Consider the following 21,026-nt stretch of genomic DNA (forward strand, 5'->3'; position numbering starts at 1 on the left):
CATCACTTTGCATTTATCCAGGTTGAACTCCAACTGCCATTTCTCAGCGCAGCTCTGCATACTGTCAATGTCTCGCTGAAGCCTGCAATAGCCCTCGATACTATCAACAGCACCTCCAACCTTTGTGTCATCAGCAAACATACTAACCCACCCCTCAACCTCCTCATCCAAATGATTTATAAAATCTACAATGAGCAGAGGCCCAAGAACAGAGCCCTGTGGGACACCACTCAGCACTGACCTCCAGGCAGAATGCTTACCATCTACAGCCACTCTCTGCCTCCTGTCAGCCAACCAATTCTGAATCCAGACAGCCAAATCACCATGTATCCCATACCTCCTGACTTTATGAATGAGCCTGCCATGGGGAACCTTATCAAATGCCTTGCTGAAGTCCACGTACACCACATCCACTGCTCGACCCTCAGCAACCTGTCTCGTGACTTCCTCAAAGAACTTAATAAGATTTGTAAGGCATGATCTGCCCCTCACAAAGCTATGCTGACTCCCTTTAATCACGCTATGCTTTTCCAAATAGTCATAAATTTTGGTGTGTTGAATATCAAGCTGTGTAACTCCAAACTGCATAACCCACTACTGAGATAACAAAGTGTAGAGCTGAATGAAAAAAGCTACGCAGGACCTTGGGAGCAGAAAACCTGATGTCTTGGGCTCAGACCCTTCATCAGAATAACCCACTACAGAGTTTGCCAGAAGTGTAGCTGATAAAAGGGGGTGAAACTGGTTAGTATGGAATTCAGACCAAGAGAAATGCAGATTCAATTGTGGTCTCTGCTCAATTTTCTTATCCTACAAGTTATTTCAGATTAGTGATCCAAAGACACTCTTGTGTGTAGAACATGAGGTTAATTGTTTACTGAGGGCAAGATTAAGTTCAGGTGTAATGAACTACTGTCAAATAAGTTCCAATAATCAGTCTCTGCTCTCTAAATTATAAGTAGATTTTGAAGTGCAGTATGTCTAACATCAATGGGATTGTCTTGGTATGAATCACCTGATGTGGGAACAGTTGGGCAGCAAATTAAATAATGTATCCAAATATAGTACTTAAATATTGTTAGGACCACTTGATTATTTTTTCATTATTTTACTTTTTATCCACTTTGTTTTGAATCTGTGAACTGGGAACTGAGAGCTAAAGATGGCTTTCTTAAATTGGGAGTACCAGCTTGTGTTGAAAGGAAAATGGACAAAACAAGCTTTGGCTTATTTGAGAGGTCAGGCCTGGAAGTTAATCAGAATTACAGTTCCTGATTAATGGTTCAGCAAATGCATCATCACAGGGGAAGAACATTATACTTAAACAGAAAGCAAAAGTTGTCTACTAATGAAGTCAGTACCTGGGAATTAATTCTAACAAGCTTGAAAGGACCTTGTCATTCAGGGACATGGCAGATGTTGAATGATAACTGGGACCTTGTGGATGAGGCAGTCAATCTATTATGGAGAGGTCAAAGTTTTTTAGTTCGGTCTGGACTTTTTTTTTCCAGTGAGGAACAGTCAAGCTGTTGATATCTCAGCATGAAGATTTTGAAAGACTAACTCCCTTAAGAAGCTCAGCAAATAGAAAACTAAGCTTTAAGTATTACTACCTTCATCCATCTGAACTGTAAAGACAGACCTGATTGACATCTTCAGGAAATCAGCCAAGAAACCATCATCTATGCCTGTGGAACAATGCATCATGAAAACCACTTAAATCTAGCCAGTTTTGTTGTTTATCTTTTATTTATCTCTTAACAAACTTGTCTGTCTGACTTTTGTGTGATAGAGTTGACAACAAAGGTTTTTTGGGTTTAAAGTACAGACTAATTAGATTACCTTGTTGTTTAATTTTACTCTACTAAAGTTATTGTTTGATTAATAAATTGAGTCTTAAGATGCAAACTAGCATTGATTAATCAATCCCAGACTTTCCTAATAATTTAAAATCAGGAACTATTGAAGGTTTTATTTTTACTGTGTTGCAAATATAGAAATAAAAAGACTGATTTGGTTTGGCTGTTTGTTTCCATGTTGTAACAATGTAATTTATGCAGTTGCTTATAAAATGTTTTGTAGCAAATAATTTTTTTCAGGGATGCCTAAATTGATTTTGAAGTGAAACATTTTCCTTAATTTTGGTTTAACAATATTTTTAAAAGACTGGTACTCTAAGTTTCAATACAATCCTCCTTTTCATTTAATAAAAACACAGAACACAGTGATAAACCATGCCCAATTGCGTATAGGAGAAGCAGCAGCATACACATATATAGGCAAGTAAAATAAAGTATGAAAACTTAAATTAGGTAATTCCTCTGACTTAACCTGTTTAGACATCTATCCAGGACATTATAGTCCACTGTTTTTAAGAGGTTTTAATTAAGTGTATGGGAAATATAAAACTACACTCGGGCCAGTAGTTTAGGGAAAAAAACCCCTCTTGTTGACATATTTAGACACTAATGTAGAGGTGCTATTGTCTACCCTAATTCAATGTCAAAGGTCACATTACAGCAGGTGTATATAGTCTAACAGGTTTAAGTGAAATCGCAAGCTAATGATGGGCTAACCCTTTGTCAGGTGCTTTTACCTGATGAAGGAGTGGTGCTCCAAAAGTTTGAGATTTTACATGAACCTGTTGGACTATAACTTGGTGTCGTGTGACTTTTGACTCTATAGACTTAAGGAAGCACTTTAACTTCTTCCATTCAGTGGCAGGATGGTGGCACTGTAATTAGCAATGCTACCTTACAGACCAGGGACTAGGTTTCAGTTCCAGTCTAGGGCAACTCTCTGTGTAGACTTGTCCCTGCGTCTGCATGGCTTAACAATGGTACATGTGGGGCCATGGGGTTAGGGTGGGATGCTCTTCAGAGAATTTGTGCCGACTGAATTAGTCAAATAGCTTCTATCTGCATTGTAGGGGTTCTATGACTCCATGAATTATTAAAAGGACACCAAAACAATTTTATCACCTTTACTAGTGGAGTATTCACTTTGCTTAGTAAAAGCAGAGAGGCACAAAAAGGTAGGTGTTAAGAAATACTTTTTAGAGCAAAATGCAACAGAAAGAATGCAACGCTAGTGCGGCCTCAATTGGAATATTGCGTGCAGTTCTGGTCGCCCCATTACAGGAAGGATGTGGGAGCATTGGAAAAGGTGCAGAGGAAATTTACCAGGATGTTGCTTGTCTGGAGTGCAGGCCCTATGAAGAAAGGCTCAGGGACTTGGGTCTGTTCTCATTGGAGAGAAGGAGGCTAAGAGGGGATTTAATAGAGACATCCAAGATGGTCAGAGGATTAGACAGGGTGGACAGTGAGAGTCTTTTTCCAAGGATGATGACTTCAGCTTGTACAAGGGGGCATAGCTACAAATTGAGGGGTGATAGATTTAAGACAGATGTCAGAGGCAGGTTCTTTACTCAGAGAGTGGTAAGGGCGTGGAACGCCCTGCCTGCCAATGTAGTTAACACAGCCACATTAGGGGCTTTTAAACAGTCCTCGGATAAGCATATGGATGATGATGAGATAGTGTAAGGGGAGGGGCTTAGATTAGTTCACAGGTCGGCGCAACATAGAGTGCCGAAGGGCCTGTTCTGCACATGTACCATTGTTAGGCCATGCGATTTCACTCAAACCTGTTAGACTATATACACCTACTGTAATGTATTATATGTTCTATGATCTATGTTAAATGTCCTCCAAGGGTAGTGTAACATAATGTAACATGACACTGTAATGTGGACCACTGATATTGCCCACCATATCCCTACCACTGTCTTCTCAATTGTATCATGGAACGTTGAAACATTAGATAGAACACAGTGTAGAGCTGGAGGAACACAGCAGGCCAGGCAGCATCAGAGGAGCAGGAAAGCTGACGTTTCGGGTCAAGACCCTTCTTCAGCATCCGCAGTTCTTATTATCTCAGGTTAAACATTAGACCAGATTTTACAGCCTGAATCAGTTTTTTTTTGTTTGGGACAGGGAGGTCATACAAATTATTCTGCATTATTTGACAGTCTATCCCTGATGTGGTGCCCATAATATATGGTGGGGTAATGTGCCTAACAGCCTGCATACAACTTAGGCTGACTGAGGCCCTTAAGTGGCCAATTATTGCCATTTCCATTGTAATGATACATTTCCTTGTGGAATGTGAACAAAAATGGGAGATCTAATTTTAAACAGTTTTATTTGGGGGAATCATTCAAAGGGTGCCCTTTGTACATGAGTATTCCACTATGCTAAGATTTTTGCCCTCCTTTTGTGCCTCCCCATTTATAGCATTAAAAATTTGTCCCACAACCCATGTCTAAGCTCCTCAATTCCTCATTGTCAAAAACCCCATACCTTCCTCTCTCTGGTCGCCATGTCCTCATCATCCAGTGGCCCCCTTGCAGTCCCAGAAATACCCACTCCTTACCTCTCATGATGCTGTGGCAGCTACGGGAGAAATGTAAGGTTTCAACAGCTCTTTTGCTGGTGATTTTGATTTTGTAATGGCATTTTCCTTTCTCGGACACATTGAGCCAACTATATAATTAGTTTGATGCTTACCTACACCTCCCTTCCTGCCCTTATCCTCCTTTGCTTCTTTACTCAGGGATGCCCAGTGAGAATGCAGTACAGTATGTCCATGTATAGATGAGTTTGATTTTCCCGGCCTCAGGGATCCAGGCTCCAATTTTCCTGGTTCCTTTCGAGAACGTTGCTGGAGTACTTTTATCACGGCATCCTTCTCTATAAGCTGCGCGTGAAGGTTTTTTATTCTGTTAGAAATGCAGTTGAAGCCTCCTACCCTGTTGGAAATAAAATTGTTTATCCAGATACTATTATTTGAACATTTTCATTTTGCACACATTACATTCCACAATCATTTTTGAAGCTTATTGTGCCTTACTCCTTTCTCACCTGAAGCTCTCTTGAGCTGAGCAATTCAATATTTTATGAGAAACTCACCATTTTTTATATCTGGCATCAAAGGTGCATGTAACTATTTACAGATTCGGTGCATGAAAACATTCAATCTAAAACCTTTAGAATCAAAACAAAAGAATTTCATATATACCGCTTTCATATAACACATGCTATTCTTTTGCATATTCTTTTGTCCTTTATACATCACTGCATTTTCTCACTGACGTTCTTTTTATAAACTGTGATTTGTATCGTTGCTATTTTTCTAAATTCTTAAAAAAAACTCTAATTTCCAAGTACAAAACTGCAACTGGATGATAATTTGCAAAACTGGATTTTCTTGAACCCGTTTCAAGTACTCTGTGGACTGCCTAGGCTTTGGGTTCTCACATTGCAGTGTATGTGGTCAAAGGTATTATATGTACATAACCCTTTTGTTCCCACAGTGTCACCTAATTCGCCATGTACTGTGTGTGTCTCAGGGCAAAAAAGAAATCATCAGAAAACACTGATTCAGAATATAATACTGAGTCATTTAAAATTTTATTCATCCACATCCTACATTTTAATGATCAAATAAATGAAAAATAGGTAATTCCACCCAGCTTATCTCATCTATTCAGTTAACTTTACAGTTCCTCCATCACAACATCCACCTGTCCCTTAAATAACTCAAGGTTTTGTTCCCACAACTATACCCGTAAATTAATTTTACTGGTCCCTCATTTCAAAGACCAACTTACTTTTGGACTCAACTAAATTAAACCTGTCTCCTGGTTTTACTTTAGTGTTTAATACCTTCACTATCTAAATTATGTTACTGGCAAAATTACTTCATGATGATTTGTTATATCTCAAGAAAGAATTGGCCAACTGGGTCTTTTGTGCAAAAACAGGGTCAAGAGTTGATCTAATTTTTAAAATTCTGAAATATTTTGAATGGATATAGAGAGAATATTTTAACTTATGTCAATGACTTCTAGATAAGCTCTTCCTCACAAGAAAGCCGCCAAGAAATCCAAAGAGTGGTAAGAATATGGAACTCATTTCCAGAGTGGTACAGATGTCTTGAACAGGAAGTTATACAAGCATTTGAGAGGGAAAAGAGTACCTGGTCATGAAGGCAGATTTGGATAAAGAAAGCTAGGTGGGGGCATGAATCCAGCACAAATACAGGTTGGATCTAAAGGCCTGCTTCTGTAACACATACCCTTTATAAGTTATCCGTGTTGCTTGAATATTCTGAGTTAATGAAAATTATTAGGATCACAGCAATTTCATTATACTATGTTCAGTTAGTACATTTAATGTCCTAAATTTACTCCATCCAAAAATGTCTAATGATAGTTTTGGACAAGTTCCAACAGACACAACTTATCATGCATTAGCAAGAATGACATGAATATGTACCCATGCTCTGTGTCTTGGTATCTTTGATTTGACTGCACATTCTCCTCTTCCTCATTCAAATTTCGTACTTCCAGTGGAGTACCATTGTAGCTGCTATTTGGAGAGTGATTTATTATATTGGTATCCCTGGTAACAGAAAAACAAACAAAAAACCCTTCAGATTTTTTTTCTAGTTGTTCAATTATTCTTTTGTACATGTCAATGGTCAGCAGTATTTCTAGATACAACAAAGAAACTACTCTAAAATGAAGATAACCCTGACATTACAAACGTAATAGAAAATAGGGACTTATTTAATGCCTACCTTAACTAAAGTGGAAAGCTGCAGACATCATTAATAATGTTAAAAATGACATATTAGCACATATTATATATGTAATTGCTGTTTCAATGCAGCAATCAGCTAATTTACTAATCCCATTTTGCTTCTCCACCGAAGGTTAAGTCAGCTCTGAAAAAGAATAGCTGTGAATGAGACCTTGCAGGATCTCTACCTGGCATGTACTTTCCTTCTCAAAGTCTTTGTCAATCACAATACAAAACAATTTGTTCTTTTTTCCATTCTAAAAATAATCTCTACCTAAAAGCATGAATCTGTCTGTTCTCTTTTCAAATGGGGAAGGGTTTTTTGTAGAGCTAACAATTTGTTTTATGGATGTGAGTTTGCTCGCTGAGCTGGAAGGTTAGTTTTCAGACGTTTCGTCACTTTTTTTATTTAAAAAAATATACTTTACTCATAAGATGTACAAAAAAAAACATATTTATACACCTACCCAGTCATGCAAGCCGCTCTGGGTTACCCAGGGGGTCAATACATCAACTAAAGGAAAAAAAACAAACAAAGAAGAAAAAAAAAACAAAGCAAAGAAAATACCCCGGCAGTTGTCACCCTGCACAGTTCCAGTTGGCCCCCTGGCCAGTTGGGGAAGGCGCCAGCTGGGCCCAGTTACCAGATACGGCCCTTTTTTCTATTCTGGACGAGGGGTTTCATACCGTGGTCTTTCCCCACCGCGCCTTGGCGGCGGCTGCCCCAAGCTTTAGCGCGTCCCTCAGCACGTAGTCCTGGACCTTGGAGTGCGCCAGTCTGCAACATTCGGTCGGAGTCAGTTCTTTCAGCTGGCAGACCAGCAAGTTGCGGGCAGACCAAAGAGCGTCTTTCACCGCATTGATGGTCCTCCAGGCGCAGTTGATGTTGGTCTCGGTGTGCGTCCCGGGAAACAGCCCGTAGAGCACGGAGTCCCGCGACACGGAGCTGCTCAGGACAAACCTCGACAAATACCACTGCATCCTCCTCCAGACCTCCTGCGCGTAGGCACATTCCAGAAGGAGGTGACCGACAGTCTCGTCCCCCCCGCAGCCACCTCGAGGGCAGCATGCGGTGGCGCAGAGATTCCGGGCATGCATAAAGGATCTCACTGGCAGAGCCTCTCTCACTGCCAGCCAAGCAATGTCCTTGTGCTTGTTTGAAAGTTCTGGCAATGAGGCATTCTGCCAAATGACTTTGGCAGTTTACGTGGGGAACCACACGACGGGATCCACCCTCTCCTTTTCCCGAAGGGTCTCGAGGATACTATGTGCTGACCACTGCCTGACGGCCTTGTGGTCAAAGGTGTTCCCTTTCAAAAATTTCTCCACGAAGGACAGGTGGTACGGAACAGTCCAACTACTCGGAGCGTTCTGCGGCAACGAGGCCAGGCCCATCCTTCGCAACACCAGGGACAGGTAGAACCTCAGTAAGTAGTGACACTTGGTGTTTGCGTACTGAGGATCTATGCACAGCTTGATGCAGCCGCACACAAAGGTAGCTGTCAGGGCGAGGGGTGCGTTCGGTATGACCTTTCCCCCATTTTCCAGGTCTTTGTACATGGTGTCCCTGCAGACCCGGTCCATCCTCGACCCCCAAATGAAGTGGAAGATGGCCCGGGTGACTGCAGCGGCGCAGGTCCAGGGAATAGGCCAGGCCTGCGCCACATACAACAGTACCGAAAGCCCCTCGCACCTGACAACCAGGTTCTTACCCGCGATGGAGAGGGACCGGAGAGTCCACCTGCCCAGCTTCTGCTTCAACTTGGTGATAGGCTCCTCCCAAGTCTTAGTGCATGCCCCAGCTCCACCAAACCAAACACCCAGCACCTTCAGGTAGCCTGTCCTGATGGTGAAGGGGATGACGGAGCGGTCGTCCCAGTTCCCGAAGAACATGGCCTTGCTCTTACCCCTATTGACTTTGGCACCCGAGGCCAGTTCAAACTGGCTGCAGATGTCCAATAGTCTACTCACCGACCGACGATCGGTGCAGAAGATGGCGACATCGTCCATGTACAGGGAGGTCGTGACCTGAAGGCCTCTGCTGCCTGGGATGGTCATGCCCTTCAGGCTCACATCCTTCCTGATGGATGCGGCGAAGGGCTCCACACAGCACACGAACAAGGCAGGAGAGAGCGGGCAGCCCTGCCTGACTCCAGATCTAACAGGAAAACTGTCCGATTCCCACCCGTTGATCGAGACTGCGCTAACGATGTTGGCATAGAGCAGCCGCATCCAATTGCGGACGCCCTCCCCGAACCCGAATTTGGAGAGGACGTCCCTCATGTAAGCATGAGAGACCCTGTCGAAGGCCTTCTCCTGGTCCAGGCTGACGAGGCAGGCGTCTACCCGCCTGTCCTGTACGTAGGCGACCGTATCCCTGATGAGCGCGAGGCTCTCAGCGATCTTCCTGCCCGGCACAGCACAGGTTTGGTCAGGGTGAATCACCGACTCCAGGACAGACCTGACCCAGTTGGCTATGACCTTGGCCAGGATTTTGTAGTCCACTTTCAATAGTGAAATGGGACGCAAATTCTTAATTTCTTCCCTCTCCCGCTTCCTCTTGTAAACGAGGGTGATGATGCCCTTCCTCATGGACTTGCACATTTCCCCTGCCCGAAGCGCACTATCGTACACCTCCAGCAGGTCCTGGCTGACCAGGTCCCACAGAGCGGAATACAGCTCGACTGGTAAGCCGTTGCTCCCGGGAGTCCTATTCCTCCCCAAGGACTTGAGGGCTCTGGTCAGCTCGTCCAGGGATATCGGCCGGTCCAGCCACTCCCTCGTGCCGTCGTCTAAGACCTCCGTGATAGACGACAGGAACGACTTGGAGGCCGTGCTGTCCGTGGGCTTCGTGTCGTACAGTCCGGCATAGAAGGATCTGTTCTCCTTCACCGAGCCGTCGTCCTCCTTCAGCCGGCTAAGCACAGAGCTCTCTTTGTGCACCTTCTGAAAGAAGAAACGCGAGCACGTCTCGTCCTGCTCCACGGAGCGGACCCTGGACCGGAAGATTATCCTGGAGGCCTCCGCGGCGAAGAGCGAGGCTTGCTGGCCCATCACCTCGTGGAGGTCCTCCGTGACATCGACCCCCATCAACTGCTGAAGGAGCAGGTTCTGCACGCTTTTCTGGGGTCGCGACAGCTATCCCTGCCTCTCTCTCGCCTTCCGAACACCCTTGAGGACAAAGAACCTCTTGATGTTCTCCTTCACCGTCTCCCACCAGTCGCCCGGAGACTCAAAGAGGGGTTTCACAGTTCTCCAACCGGCGTACTCCCTCTTAAGCTCCTCGACGTTCTCGGGGGTCAACAGAGTCGTGTTGAGCTTTCACGTCCCCTTGCCGTCCGGCTGGTCGTCCTGTAAGTGACAGTCGGCCAGCAGGAGGCAGTGGTCAGAGAAGAACACCGGCTCGACGCCGGTGGACCTGACCGAGAATGCCCGTGACACAAACAGGAAGTCTATCCTTGAGCGGATAGACCCGTCTGGCCGCGACCAGGTGTACCTCCGCTGCGCTCCGTCTGCAGGGGTGCTGAAGACGTCGAGCAGCTTGGCGTCCTTCACCGTGCCCATCAGGAATCTGGATGTGACGTCCAGTTGACTCCCCCCACCCGCTGTCCCGCTGGATCTTCCATCTGCATTGATGATGCAGTTCAGGTCTCCACCTAGGATGACCAGCCTGGAAGTAGCCAGCAGGAGTGGAAGCCGCTGCAGGACGGTCAACCGCTCATTCCGTACCGCTGGGGCGTACACGTTGATCAGCCTCAGGGGAGCGTTCCCGTAGGTGACGTCAGCCACTAGGAGGCGCCCCCCCCCCCACCACCTCCTGAACTTGAGAGATGGTGAAGTCGTGCCCCCGCAGCAGAATTGCCAGGCCCGAGGAGCGACAGTCGTTACCCCCCCGACCAGATCAAAGGCCCACAGGTCCAGGCGCCGGACCACTTCCCATACCTGCCAAGGTGCAGTATCCCGCACTCCTGCAGAAACAGGAGGTCCGCCTTGATGGTGGTCAGGTAGGCCAACGTGGATACACATCTTGCGGTGGACTTGACACTGTGCACATTAATGCTCGCAACTCGTACCCCCATTGTGGGCAGTGACTGCAGTACTCTCCCCAAGTCCAAGGTCCAACCCCTCCATCTGTCCCTTCATGCCCATTGCCCGGGCTAACTGCTGGACGCTCTCCGGGCTCAGGAAACCGTCTGTGCTGCCTTCCAGGTGGCATCCCCCGTCGGGGGTGCGGAGGCAGGAGGGTCCAGCTCTGGGTCAGGCTGGGGAAGCGCTGTTTCCTCTTTCCCGTCTGGAAGTTCCAGGGGGCCCTCCAGTGCCCCAGTGGCACTTGACTGGGTGTCGGAGGGAGCCTCAGGACGCCTCCCGTCACCTGGAAGTGTGGTGCTGCTTTCCTTCTCCCTTGAGATCTTTAACTTCTGCTTCGGGCGGGCCCTCTCCGAATCCCCCTCGTCAGAGGAGCTCTTATAGCCCCCCTGTAGCTGCCTCTTCCCGCCTGATGGTTGCGGTTCCTGGGCCCGTCGATGCACCTTCCTCCTCGCTTTTCGGACTGTCGTCCACTCCCCTGGGTTGCCTGTCGCCGCCTCCATCGACTCTGGGTTGTTGGGGGGGGGGGGGGGAGCGGAGCCTGCAGGGGCACTTTGCTGGCCTCGGGCCCATCCTGCGGGGCTGGGCCCTCCTGCACGACCTGGCCCTCCTGCGCATTAGTGGGGTCCTTGCTGGGCGCTGGTGCCTTCCTCTCCTCTGGGGGGGGCTGGCCCCGCATTGCCCCTGCCGGTGACCTGGGCGTAGGTGGTCCCCCGCTGCGGGCATGCCCTATAGAGGTGGCCCGCTTCCCCGCAAAGGTTGCAGCTTTTCTCTTGTGGGCAATCCTTTGCAAGGTGTCACTCCTCCCTGCAGTTCCTGCAGATGGTGGCTTTGCAGTCGGCTGTCACGTGACCTGAACTACCACAGGCATGGCAGACTTTAGGTTGCCCTGCATAGGTCAGGTAGCCCTTGCTGCCGCCGATCGCGAAGCTGGACGGTGGGTGGCCGTCCGCGCCCATCCTCAGCATCACCTTGAGCTGCCTCTTACTGGTCCAGATGCCAAAGGGGTCCATGATGTCAGTTAGGTCCCCTTCCACCTTCACGTACCTTCCAAGGAAGGTCAGGACATCAACTGCTGGCACATGCGGGTTGTACATGTGTACAGTCACCATACGGCTCCTCTGCACTGGCATCACAAACAGCGGGACCGCGGTCAATACAGAGAGGAGGCCCTCACCTCCTTTCTCCTTGAAAACCTCCAGAAAGCGCTCGCAAAGCTTGGCACTCCTGACTGTCACATCGTAAAAACCTCCACCAGGGAAATCCTGCAGGCAGTAAATGTCCGCAGCAGCGAACCCGCAACAGTCCAACAGGACCCTCTTCATGAAGAAGGTGCGGTCCACAGGTGCACCTTCATCCACCTTCTTTACGGAAACACAGATGGTGTTCCAGACCCGCTGACCTGGGGCACGAGCACTTGCTGCAGCCATCGTTGCAGGTTGGCTGCTCCCCTGAACCAGCGTTCGTATCCTTACATACAGATAAGGAAGGACAACACATAGTGGGTCATGTCGTTTTGTGGCTAGTTGATGTTCATTGATGAGGAAGGACACCACTTTGATTGGGACAACACATCCATCCTAGGACAAGCCAAAACAGAGACATGCACGAGAATTCCTAGAAGCATGGCATTCCAACTGGAACTCCATCAACAGACACATTGGCTCCAAATCAATCTACCAACCTCTGAGAAAAAGAACAGGAAATGACATCACCAATGCAGGAAATGACATCACCAACCAAGGAAACCTAAACAGATAAATAGAAAGCGGGACATAACACCAGCGCTTTGTCGGAAGCTCACTGACGATGTTACCTAGAATGGTGACGAAATGTCTGAAAACTAACCTTCCAGCTCAGCGAGCAAACTCACATCCAGAACCTCAACCTGAGCTACAAATCTTCTCAAAACTCGCTAATTTGTTTTATTTCAGGGTTTCAACTCAGGCATGTTTTACCTCTTGTAAGTGAGATACCAAGTGAAAAACGTACAATCATTCAGATATGACTAATGTTCTAAATTCTATATATCTCTATATATTTTGATAAATTTGATTTTAAAATGTTTTACATTTGATTCCACACATTTCGCATTTGGTGAGCATGCTGCAGTAATGCACTCCAGCATCTTCTCTTCATATCCACTGGGGCATTTCAACAGTTTGTATCACATGGCAAGATATTGGAAAAAAATTTATAACATGCTGATTTCTGTCACCAAACAGGAACTTGATACCCATTCCACTTGTTTTATTTCACTCACCTCCGATATCACTGTTACATGTTTGCAACTGCTATGTGCAAGGTGTGTGGCTTCTGTAATTATCATCAAAAGCAGTCAATGAACAAATACCATTCTTCATCTGCAAATTTCTAGATGGGACTCCCATGTGAGTTCAGAGCTACTCTGAAGGTGAGTGCACTCGATCCAAGACCCATTGACACTCTACCAACAACTGCTCACTTGAAATGGGGTCTAGATGCCCACAGGATCAGGCAACTCTGAAGTTGCATTGCATCAAAATCAGAGAGGGTTTTACTGTAAGAAGGATAACCTGTTTGGAAGCGTACCAGCCTTTCCACTCTGCTTTGTTGAAAGAAAGAGTAAACATTTGACTCTGCTTTGTACCTGCCAGGTAATATTAAATGATACAATTTTCTTGATTCTCAATCAAGCAAGCCATTCAACAACTTAAAAAGTGGCATTTCAAAGTAGGAATTAACTGGCAACTGTCCATTGTAAGTCCTTGTCAATCCACTTAAAGTCTTTATTTGTATGTTTTATTTTCCTTCTTGCTGCAGTTTTCTCTTCATTTTCTCCTGAAGGAACTGACTCCAGCTCCTGTCTATTTACCTTTCGATCTCTACAAAAACAAGCTTGCTATATGAGGAACACACTACAATGTCAACAACGAGTGACTATCCCAAAATATTCTTCATGATCAATTCCCAATTTCAGTCATACTGTCATTGAAGGTATTATGTGGAGTCAAGAAACTTGTAGAAATGATAGGAAGAAACATCAGTGAGTAAACAAAAAATATCAATTAAACTGAGGGAAGCTATCAAGTATGTTACCAAATAAGAGACAGTGGCATAATGGTAATGTCACTGAAATAATTAGCCAGTGATTAAGGAAATGCATTGTATACATGCGTTCAGATCTTTCATGGCAGCTGGTGGAGTCTGAAATCCATTAATAAATCTCAATTGAAAGCTGATCTCAGTTTGGTGACCATGAAACTATAATTAGAGAAAAATCGATTTGGTATACTAACCTGCTACCTATTTCTTAGTTTGGGATACATGAGACTCAAGACCCCAATAATGTCATTGAGTCTTAACTGCCCTCTGAAATGAGATAGCAAGGCACTCTGTTCAAAGGCAATAAGAAATGGGTAATATTTTCTGAAGTCTTTCCAGTGATGTCTAGATTTCATCAAAGAATAAACAAAGAAAGGATACTGAGTCCTTGTATCAAGCAAAGTATATTTTGCACTATAAACCTACGTAGCATTAATGAAAAATAACTTGTGTTTGAGGATTTGGAAAACCAGTGCCAGGGTAGCAAGAGCAACTGACCAGTATTATAGGTTTACTGAAAGTGATTCATTAACTAGCTTTTTCTTGTTCACTGTTCCAAAAGATGGTTCTGCTCTAAGACCAATGCCCATGCGCCCTCAAACTGCTTGATCATCACCTCTGAGCAGCAGCTGTAGCAGCAGCATCCATAGCAAAATGACGCATTGCCCTTTCTTCCAAATATTTCTGCTCCCACTTGGTCATGTCAGCCTCCAGGACCAGGATTCGTTCTTCCTTTACCTTTAATAACTCAATCAATGCTGGAGTATTATGTTGTGGAACGTTAGTCAAAATAGGGCCTCCATGTCGCTGGAAGTGAAACAATAAAACAAAAATATGATTGTATCTGAAACTAATCAACGGAAAAGTTTCCTGAAGCCTTTTTTTAAACCATCTAGTATCATATAAATTTTAACCTGTAGCCAGTGTCAAAACTATATAAAATTTTGCAAGCAGAGATGTTGGCCAGTGCCAATTAATTAATTTTAATTCATGCAAATTGCAGGATATCTATTCTTCCTTTATAAGTTATGGTTTTCCTTTATAACTTAATCATTGCTGCATCTGGGTATTAAACTTTTTTGTGGTACAAGTTTAAAGGCACCTAGATCTTACTGTACCATGGCATTCTGTAATTTGTTTCCATATAAAGTTTTGCTGCTATTCTATTCAATCTTGACAAATTGGAATGTTCAAATTTGTGCACTTTAGACTCCATTTACCAAGTTTCTGCCTCTCAGTCAAGGAATTTGCATAGGGATGTATGGATAGGTTCTGTCCTCTTCATGACTTGCTCTCCTTATGTATCTTTGTCATCAGCAGGCATAACAATGATTTGAATAAATGTTTGGTTGTTCCAGATGATTGAGGCTCCAGTGCTGATCCCTGTAGCACTTCACTGATTACATCTTGTCAACTTGCAAATGACCCACTTATCCCTATCTGTTAGCCGACCAATCCTCCATCCATGTTATTATGTTTACCTTTACAAAATGGATTTTGGTTTTGCGTAGTGACCAGCAGAAACCATGTTTTGACTAAAATATCAGAATCCGTTAAGCAACAATCAACGCAGTTGAAGGGAACCAGTGGATTTGGATAATGCATTTGGATTTTCAGACACCATTTGATAAGGTGTCACATCCAAAGGTCGAGGGTTGACAAGATGTAATCAATGACTTGCTACAGGGATCAGCACTAGTGCTTCAAACATTTATCATGTGTAACAATGATGTGGATAAATGCTTCGTTGTTATTTTTGTCATCAGCAAACTGCACAGGACAGCAAGTTATAAAGAGGACATAACCTATTCATATATCCCTTTGAAAACTCCTCAAGAGGGGCAGAAATTTTGGCAGATGGAGTCTAACATGCAAAAATTTGAATGTATCCAATTTGTCAAGATAGAATAGAATAGCAGCAAAACTATAGATGGAAAAAGATTGCAGAATGCCATGGTACAGAAAGATCTGGGTGCCTTTATATTTATATCACAAAAAAAAACCTAATACCCCAATGCAGTAATGATGAGGAAGACAAATGAAATGTTGTAATTTATTACAAAGGGAATGGAATATAAAAGTTTTGCTACATACATTCTGGGTGGGACCATATCTGGCGCGCAAATGAGTAATGTGGCATATGAATTACAGTGCCAGAATAACATATATCCTTTGGGGCGTATGACTGGCATACAAAGGCCGGCAAATTGTATCAAATAGCATATTACTTTGGATGTTTACAACAAGCAGGTACTGACAACCAAGTCGGTCCACATTTTCAAAGCTCACAACGTAGTGGTCCATTTTGGATGCATTTCCATTGTAGTGCAAAGGTTAGAATGAACAGAGCTCCCCACTATACGGCCAAACTCTGAGTCCGCCATGTAGATGACATCTTCGTGATTATCAAATGCACAAGACTAGAAGAAACCACCAACATATAAACAACATCCTCACTGGAATAAAATTCACAAAAGAAGAAGAAGAGAAAATAAGAGATAACAAGGTGTAGAGCTGGATGAACACAGCAGGCCAAGCAGCATTATAGAAGCAGGAAAGCTGACGTTTCGGGCCTCGACCCTTCTTCTAGGCCCTTGTTATCTCGGATTCTCCAGCATCTGCAGTTCTTACTATCTCAGAAGAGAAATTAACCGGCTACCCTTCCTAGACATAATGGTAGACCATAAGGACAATGGGGAACTCCAGACTAGCATATACAGAAAGATGAGATACTGAATTACTCCAGCAACCACCCCAACACCCATAAACAGAGCTGCATCCGGACATTATTCAAATGGGCCACAACAAGCTGCAGCAAGCCAGAATTGCGCAAAGTAGAACAGGAGCACTTATACGGAGTTTTTAAAAGGAATAGATACCCAAAAAGCACAATCTGTCACTACCTCCATGACAGACCACAACAAGAAGACACAACATAGCCAGACAAACTAGGCACTCTACCATATATCAGAGACATATCTGAGATGACCATAAGACTACTCAGACTCCTAGGTATCAGGGTAGCCCACAAACCAACAATCACCTTGTGATAGCTACTGACAAATCTATCTCAGATACCTACAACCAATAAAACTAACATAATATACAAAATACCATGCAAGGATTGTGAGAATGATTACATAGGCCAAACTGGAAGAAAACTAACAATAAGGATACACAAACACCAATAGCCACTAAGACAGAGGACCAATTCTCACTGGTCTCATTACACACAGACAAAGAAGGACACTAATTCGACTGGGATAACACATCCATAGTAGTGCAAGCCAAACAGACACGCCAGGAATTCCAACCACAACTCCATCAACAAACACACCGAACTGGAACCAATATACAAACCACTGAAAACTGAACTGGAAGTGATGCTAACCACCCCAGCAAATTGAGGCATATAAATAATAAGCGGGACAGAACACCAATACTTCATCGGCGACAGGGTGATGAAACATCTGCAATCAAACACACCTGCTCGGTGAGCAGGCCTACAACCTCATCCATAAACCAAGCTACAAATCTGCTCAAAAACGTTTGTATCGAAGACTACATATGATTAGATCTCTAAATGTTAATCTTTGTGAATGGGAAGAACATATACATGTACAGAAATAGTAGGAATATATGGCACTTGTTTCAACTGAAGGAAATTGGCAACATTCATTCTCTGATTGGTTTTGCACAACAATACAATGACAAGAGCCAGAGTCAATCTGCCTGGCAGTTATCATTAGTCATCATTAAGTGGTACGTTCTCTGGCAATACCGCTAGTAATTTGAGTCCAGCTACCAATCAATCAGCACACTGTCTCATAGTAAACGTTTACATCCCCTTGATATTTCTCGTAAATTGTTCTGAAGGACACAAGACCAAAAGGCTTCAAAAATGTGTCTTTTATCAGCAACTCTCAAGTTCTGTATTAACAGATAGTTATGAACAAGGAAGAGAAAATAATTGTGTTAAAAACAGTTCAGCCACCTTCAGGGTCACTTTGATCTACTGCTTGCTGGTCTAGATGCTGAAGGGTGCCTCTACGTCAGTGCTGCCTCCTTCTAGCTGGATGTACCTTCTTGGGAAGGTCAGGACATGGGAATTGTACAATGGATTGTCACTACTTGGCTCCTTTGTGCAGGGAGAAGGAACAATGGTGCCGCAGACAGTATACAGAGAAGGGACTCATCTCTTTTCTCCTTGAAAATGTTCAGGTGACATTCAAGTTGCTTCACACTCCTGAAGGTCACATCAAAGAATGTGACCACTGGGATGAGTGGTCATCCCAGTGACCACTGGGAAAACTCTGTAGCCAGAAAATATCTGCTGCTTGGAGTCCACAACAATCCAAGAGGACTGTTTTCATGAAGAATGTCTGCTCAACTGGCAATCCTTCCTCTACCTTCTCCACAGTCACCCTGAGTGTGTTCCAAACTCCCAAGATTCACTCCACAGGTTCTTTTGATTGGAAGTATTGTTATATGGGAGAATAGTTGGAGTTAAAAGAATACAAGGTAATTTTATAGAAATATTTAAAATTCTGAATGGACTCGACAGGGTGAATGCTGAAAGGATGTACCGCCTTATTAGACAGACTAGAATCTGGAATCAAAATTTAAGAATAAAAGATGTAAAAGATGATAAAAAATATTTTCTTGGAAGGTTATTTTTCTGTGGAATTCATTTCACCAGAGACAACACATAATGTGAGGTCACTGAATCACAGAACAGAACAGAATCCCTAGAGTGCAGAGTACATAGCCTCCAATCCATCTGCTCCTGCTTTTCACAGGCTGCTTGCAGCTGTGTCAAGGCCTGTTGCAGCCACTCTACCCTTTTCACATACACTTGTTTCTTCCTCAACTGTCAACAGAAAATAAGGTGAGAGGGGAAAGGTTTAAGAAGGACCTGAGGGGTTACTTCCTCATGCAGCGAGTGGCGTCTATATGGAATGGACTGCCAGATAAAGTGGTCAAGGAGCAGGTATAATAGCGACAGGGCAGCACAGCGGCTCAGTGGTTAGCACTGCTGCCTCATAGCACCAGGGACCCAGGTTCAACTCCACCCTCAGTGGAGATTGCACATTCTCCCCATGTCTGTGTGGGTTTTCTCCAGGTGCTCCGGTTTCATCCCACAGTCCAAAGATGTGCACACTAGGTGGATTGGCTGTGCTAAATTGCCCATAGTGTTCAGGGTGTGCAGGTTTATAGGGGTTACAGGTCTGAATGGGTTGCTCCAAGGTTCAGTGTGGACTTGATGGGCCAAAGGGCCCGTTTCCATACTGTAGGGATTCTATAAACATTTAAACAACATTTGGATAGGTACATGGATGTGAAGGGTTTAAAGGCACAAGGATCAAGTGCAGGCTAATGAAGCTGGATGTACACAGCAGGCCAAGCAGCATCTCAGGAGCACAAAAGCTGACATTTCAGGCCCAGACCCTTCATCAGAGAGGGGGATGGGGTGAGGGTTCTGGAATAAATAGGGAAAGAGGGGGAGGCGGACCGAAGATGGAGAGAAAAGAAGATAGGTGGAGAGGAGAGTATAGGTGGGGAGGTAGGGAGGGAATAGGTCAGTCCAGGGAAGACGGGCAGGACAAGGAGGCGGGATGAGGTTAGTAGTAGGAAATGGAGGTACGGCTTGGGGGGGGGGAGGAAGGGATAGGTGAGAGGAAGAACAGGTTAGGGAGGCAGAGACAGGCTGGACTGGTTTTGGGATGCAGTGGGGGGAGGGGAAGAGCTGGGCTGGTTGTGTGGTTCAGTGGGGGGAGGGGACGAACTGGGCTGATTCTGGGATGCGGTGGGGGAAGGGGAGATTTTGAAGCTGGTGAAGTCCATCTGCAGGCAATTGGAAGTAACTGAGTGGGCCACTTGGGCTAAAGGGCCTGTATTACTCTGTAACGGCAGAATTTTTTTGATTGTGGTAGATTTGAGTTTGATAGAGATCTGTTTTCAGTGGGTTGTTTAAATAATTTATTTTTGTTTGCTGTTCAGTTATGTAAAAATTAACTATTGTTTCTGCTTCACCATTCCTATGATATCTGGAAATAAAGCAGTGGTCAAAGTGCACTTGACGGAATGCAGGTTCAACTCTGTAAGGTTTCCCGATAAATGTGAACGTCAGTCCTCCCGATCTCTAATTCCTCCATCCTTTTAAGATCTGGTCCCTCCTCCAATTCTTCATTATTGCACATCTCTAGACTTGCTTATGATGCCTTGGCCTCAAACTCTAAATTCCCTCCCTAAACCTCACCAGCAGTTTGCTTCACTCTTCTTTTGCAAGATGTTGTGGAGATGTGTTAAATCTACTTGTGACTAATTATTTATCGTAAATAACCACTCTATGCTGGGATATTTGCTATATTAACTGCACTTAAAAAAGACACTGAAATGGCTTTATGTGATCCAATTGTGCTAAAAAACTTACAGATTAATTATTAGCATTGAATAGAATATCCTTGTAATAAACTAAGAGAAAACAGACAGATTTAAGTTCCCTAAATTCTAGTTTTGCCAATCTTTGCATCTCCTATAATTGAAATTGCCCTTAAAATTCTGCACTCTGCATTTTTGCAGTATTAATAATTTTGAAATGATGCATTGAAATTCTTGACACAAAATGATGTCTGAAAGCAGGTGATACCTGTTGTGCTCGAAGAGATTCTAGCTCTCGTTCCAGCCGAGTACGTAGCCTCCGTTCCATCTGTTCCCGCTTTTCACAGGCTGCTTGCAGCTGTGTCAAGGCCTGTTGTAGCCGCTCTACCCTTTCCACATACACTTGTTTCTTCCTCACCTGTCAACAGAAAATAAACATCAACATCATGGTGATGCTAGAAACAAACTTGCTTTTCAGGCCCAGAACATGTTGAAACTCTTTGGAAAAGTATACCATATGTAACACACAACCTGATTTTGTTCCCTTCGTATTCAAGCTATGGCACTTGGTGTTGTGGTGTTCTGATATCAAACTAAGAGTAAAGTGCTGAAAACTGGATGCAGAATCCTGTGGAAACAATGGACATTTTAGCCTCCAACTGGAGAATTAGCTAAAAACCCCTGGTTGTCTTCTCTGTTGGCAGGGGAGATCCCTTGATCAAGTTGTGAGTCATCAGAGCTACTGACATCATTACTGGTTGGAGATAGAGATCATGATTGGATGTTGGAGGGCTGTTGGTTAAGTTGACTTGCTCTTGGTAGATCTTTATGCTG

General features: G+C 44.3%; 1 protein-coding gene across 5 annotated transcripts in view; it reads right to left on the reverse strand.

Moving 5' to 3' along the window:
• Positions 1 to 21,026, reverse strand: part of amotl1 (angiomotin like 1) — a 204,140-nt gene that overhangs the window by 10,433 nt on the left and 172,681 nt on the right. For all 5 annotated transcript variants that reach the window (XM_059646539.1, XM_048533191.2, XM_048533192.2 and 2 more), the window contains 4 exons: positions 20,461 to 20,610; positions 14,428 to 14,618; positions 6,336 to 6,461; positions 4,566 to 4,807 (listed from right to left, as the gene is read on the reverse strand). In XM_059646539.1, the coding sequence (XP_059502522.1) occupies positions 4,566 to 4,807; positions 6,336 to 6,461; positions 14,428 to 14,618; positions 20,461 to 20,610 (709 nt within the window). The remainder of the gene's footprint in view (positions 1 to 4,565; positions 4,808 to 6,335; positions 6,462 to 14,427; positions 14,619 to 20,460; positions 20,611 to 21,026) is intronic.

This window comes from Stegostoma tigrinum, chromosome 6, assembly GCF_030684315.1.
Source record: "Stegostoma tigrinum isolate sSteTig4 chromosome 6, sSteTig4.hap1, whole genome shotgun sequence".
Taxonomy (NCBI): Eukaryota; Metazoa; Chordata; class Chondrichthyes; order Orectolobiformes; family Stegostomatidae; genus Stegostoma; species Stegostoma tigrinum.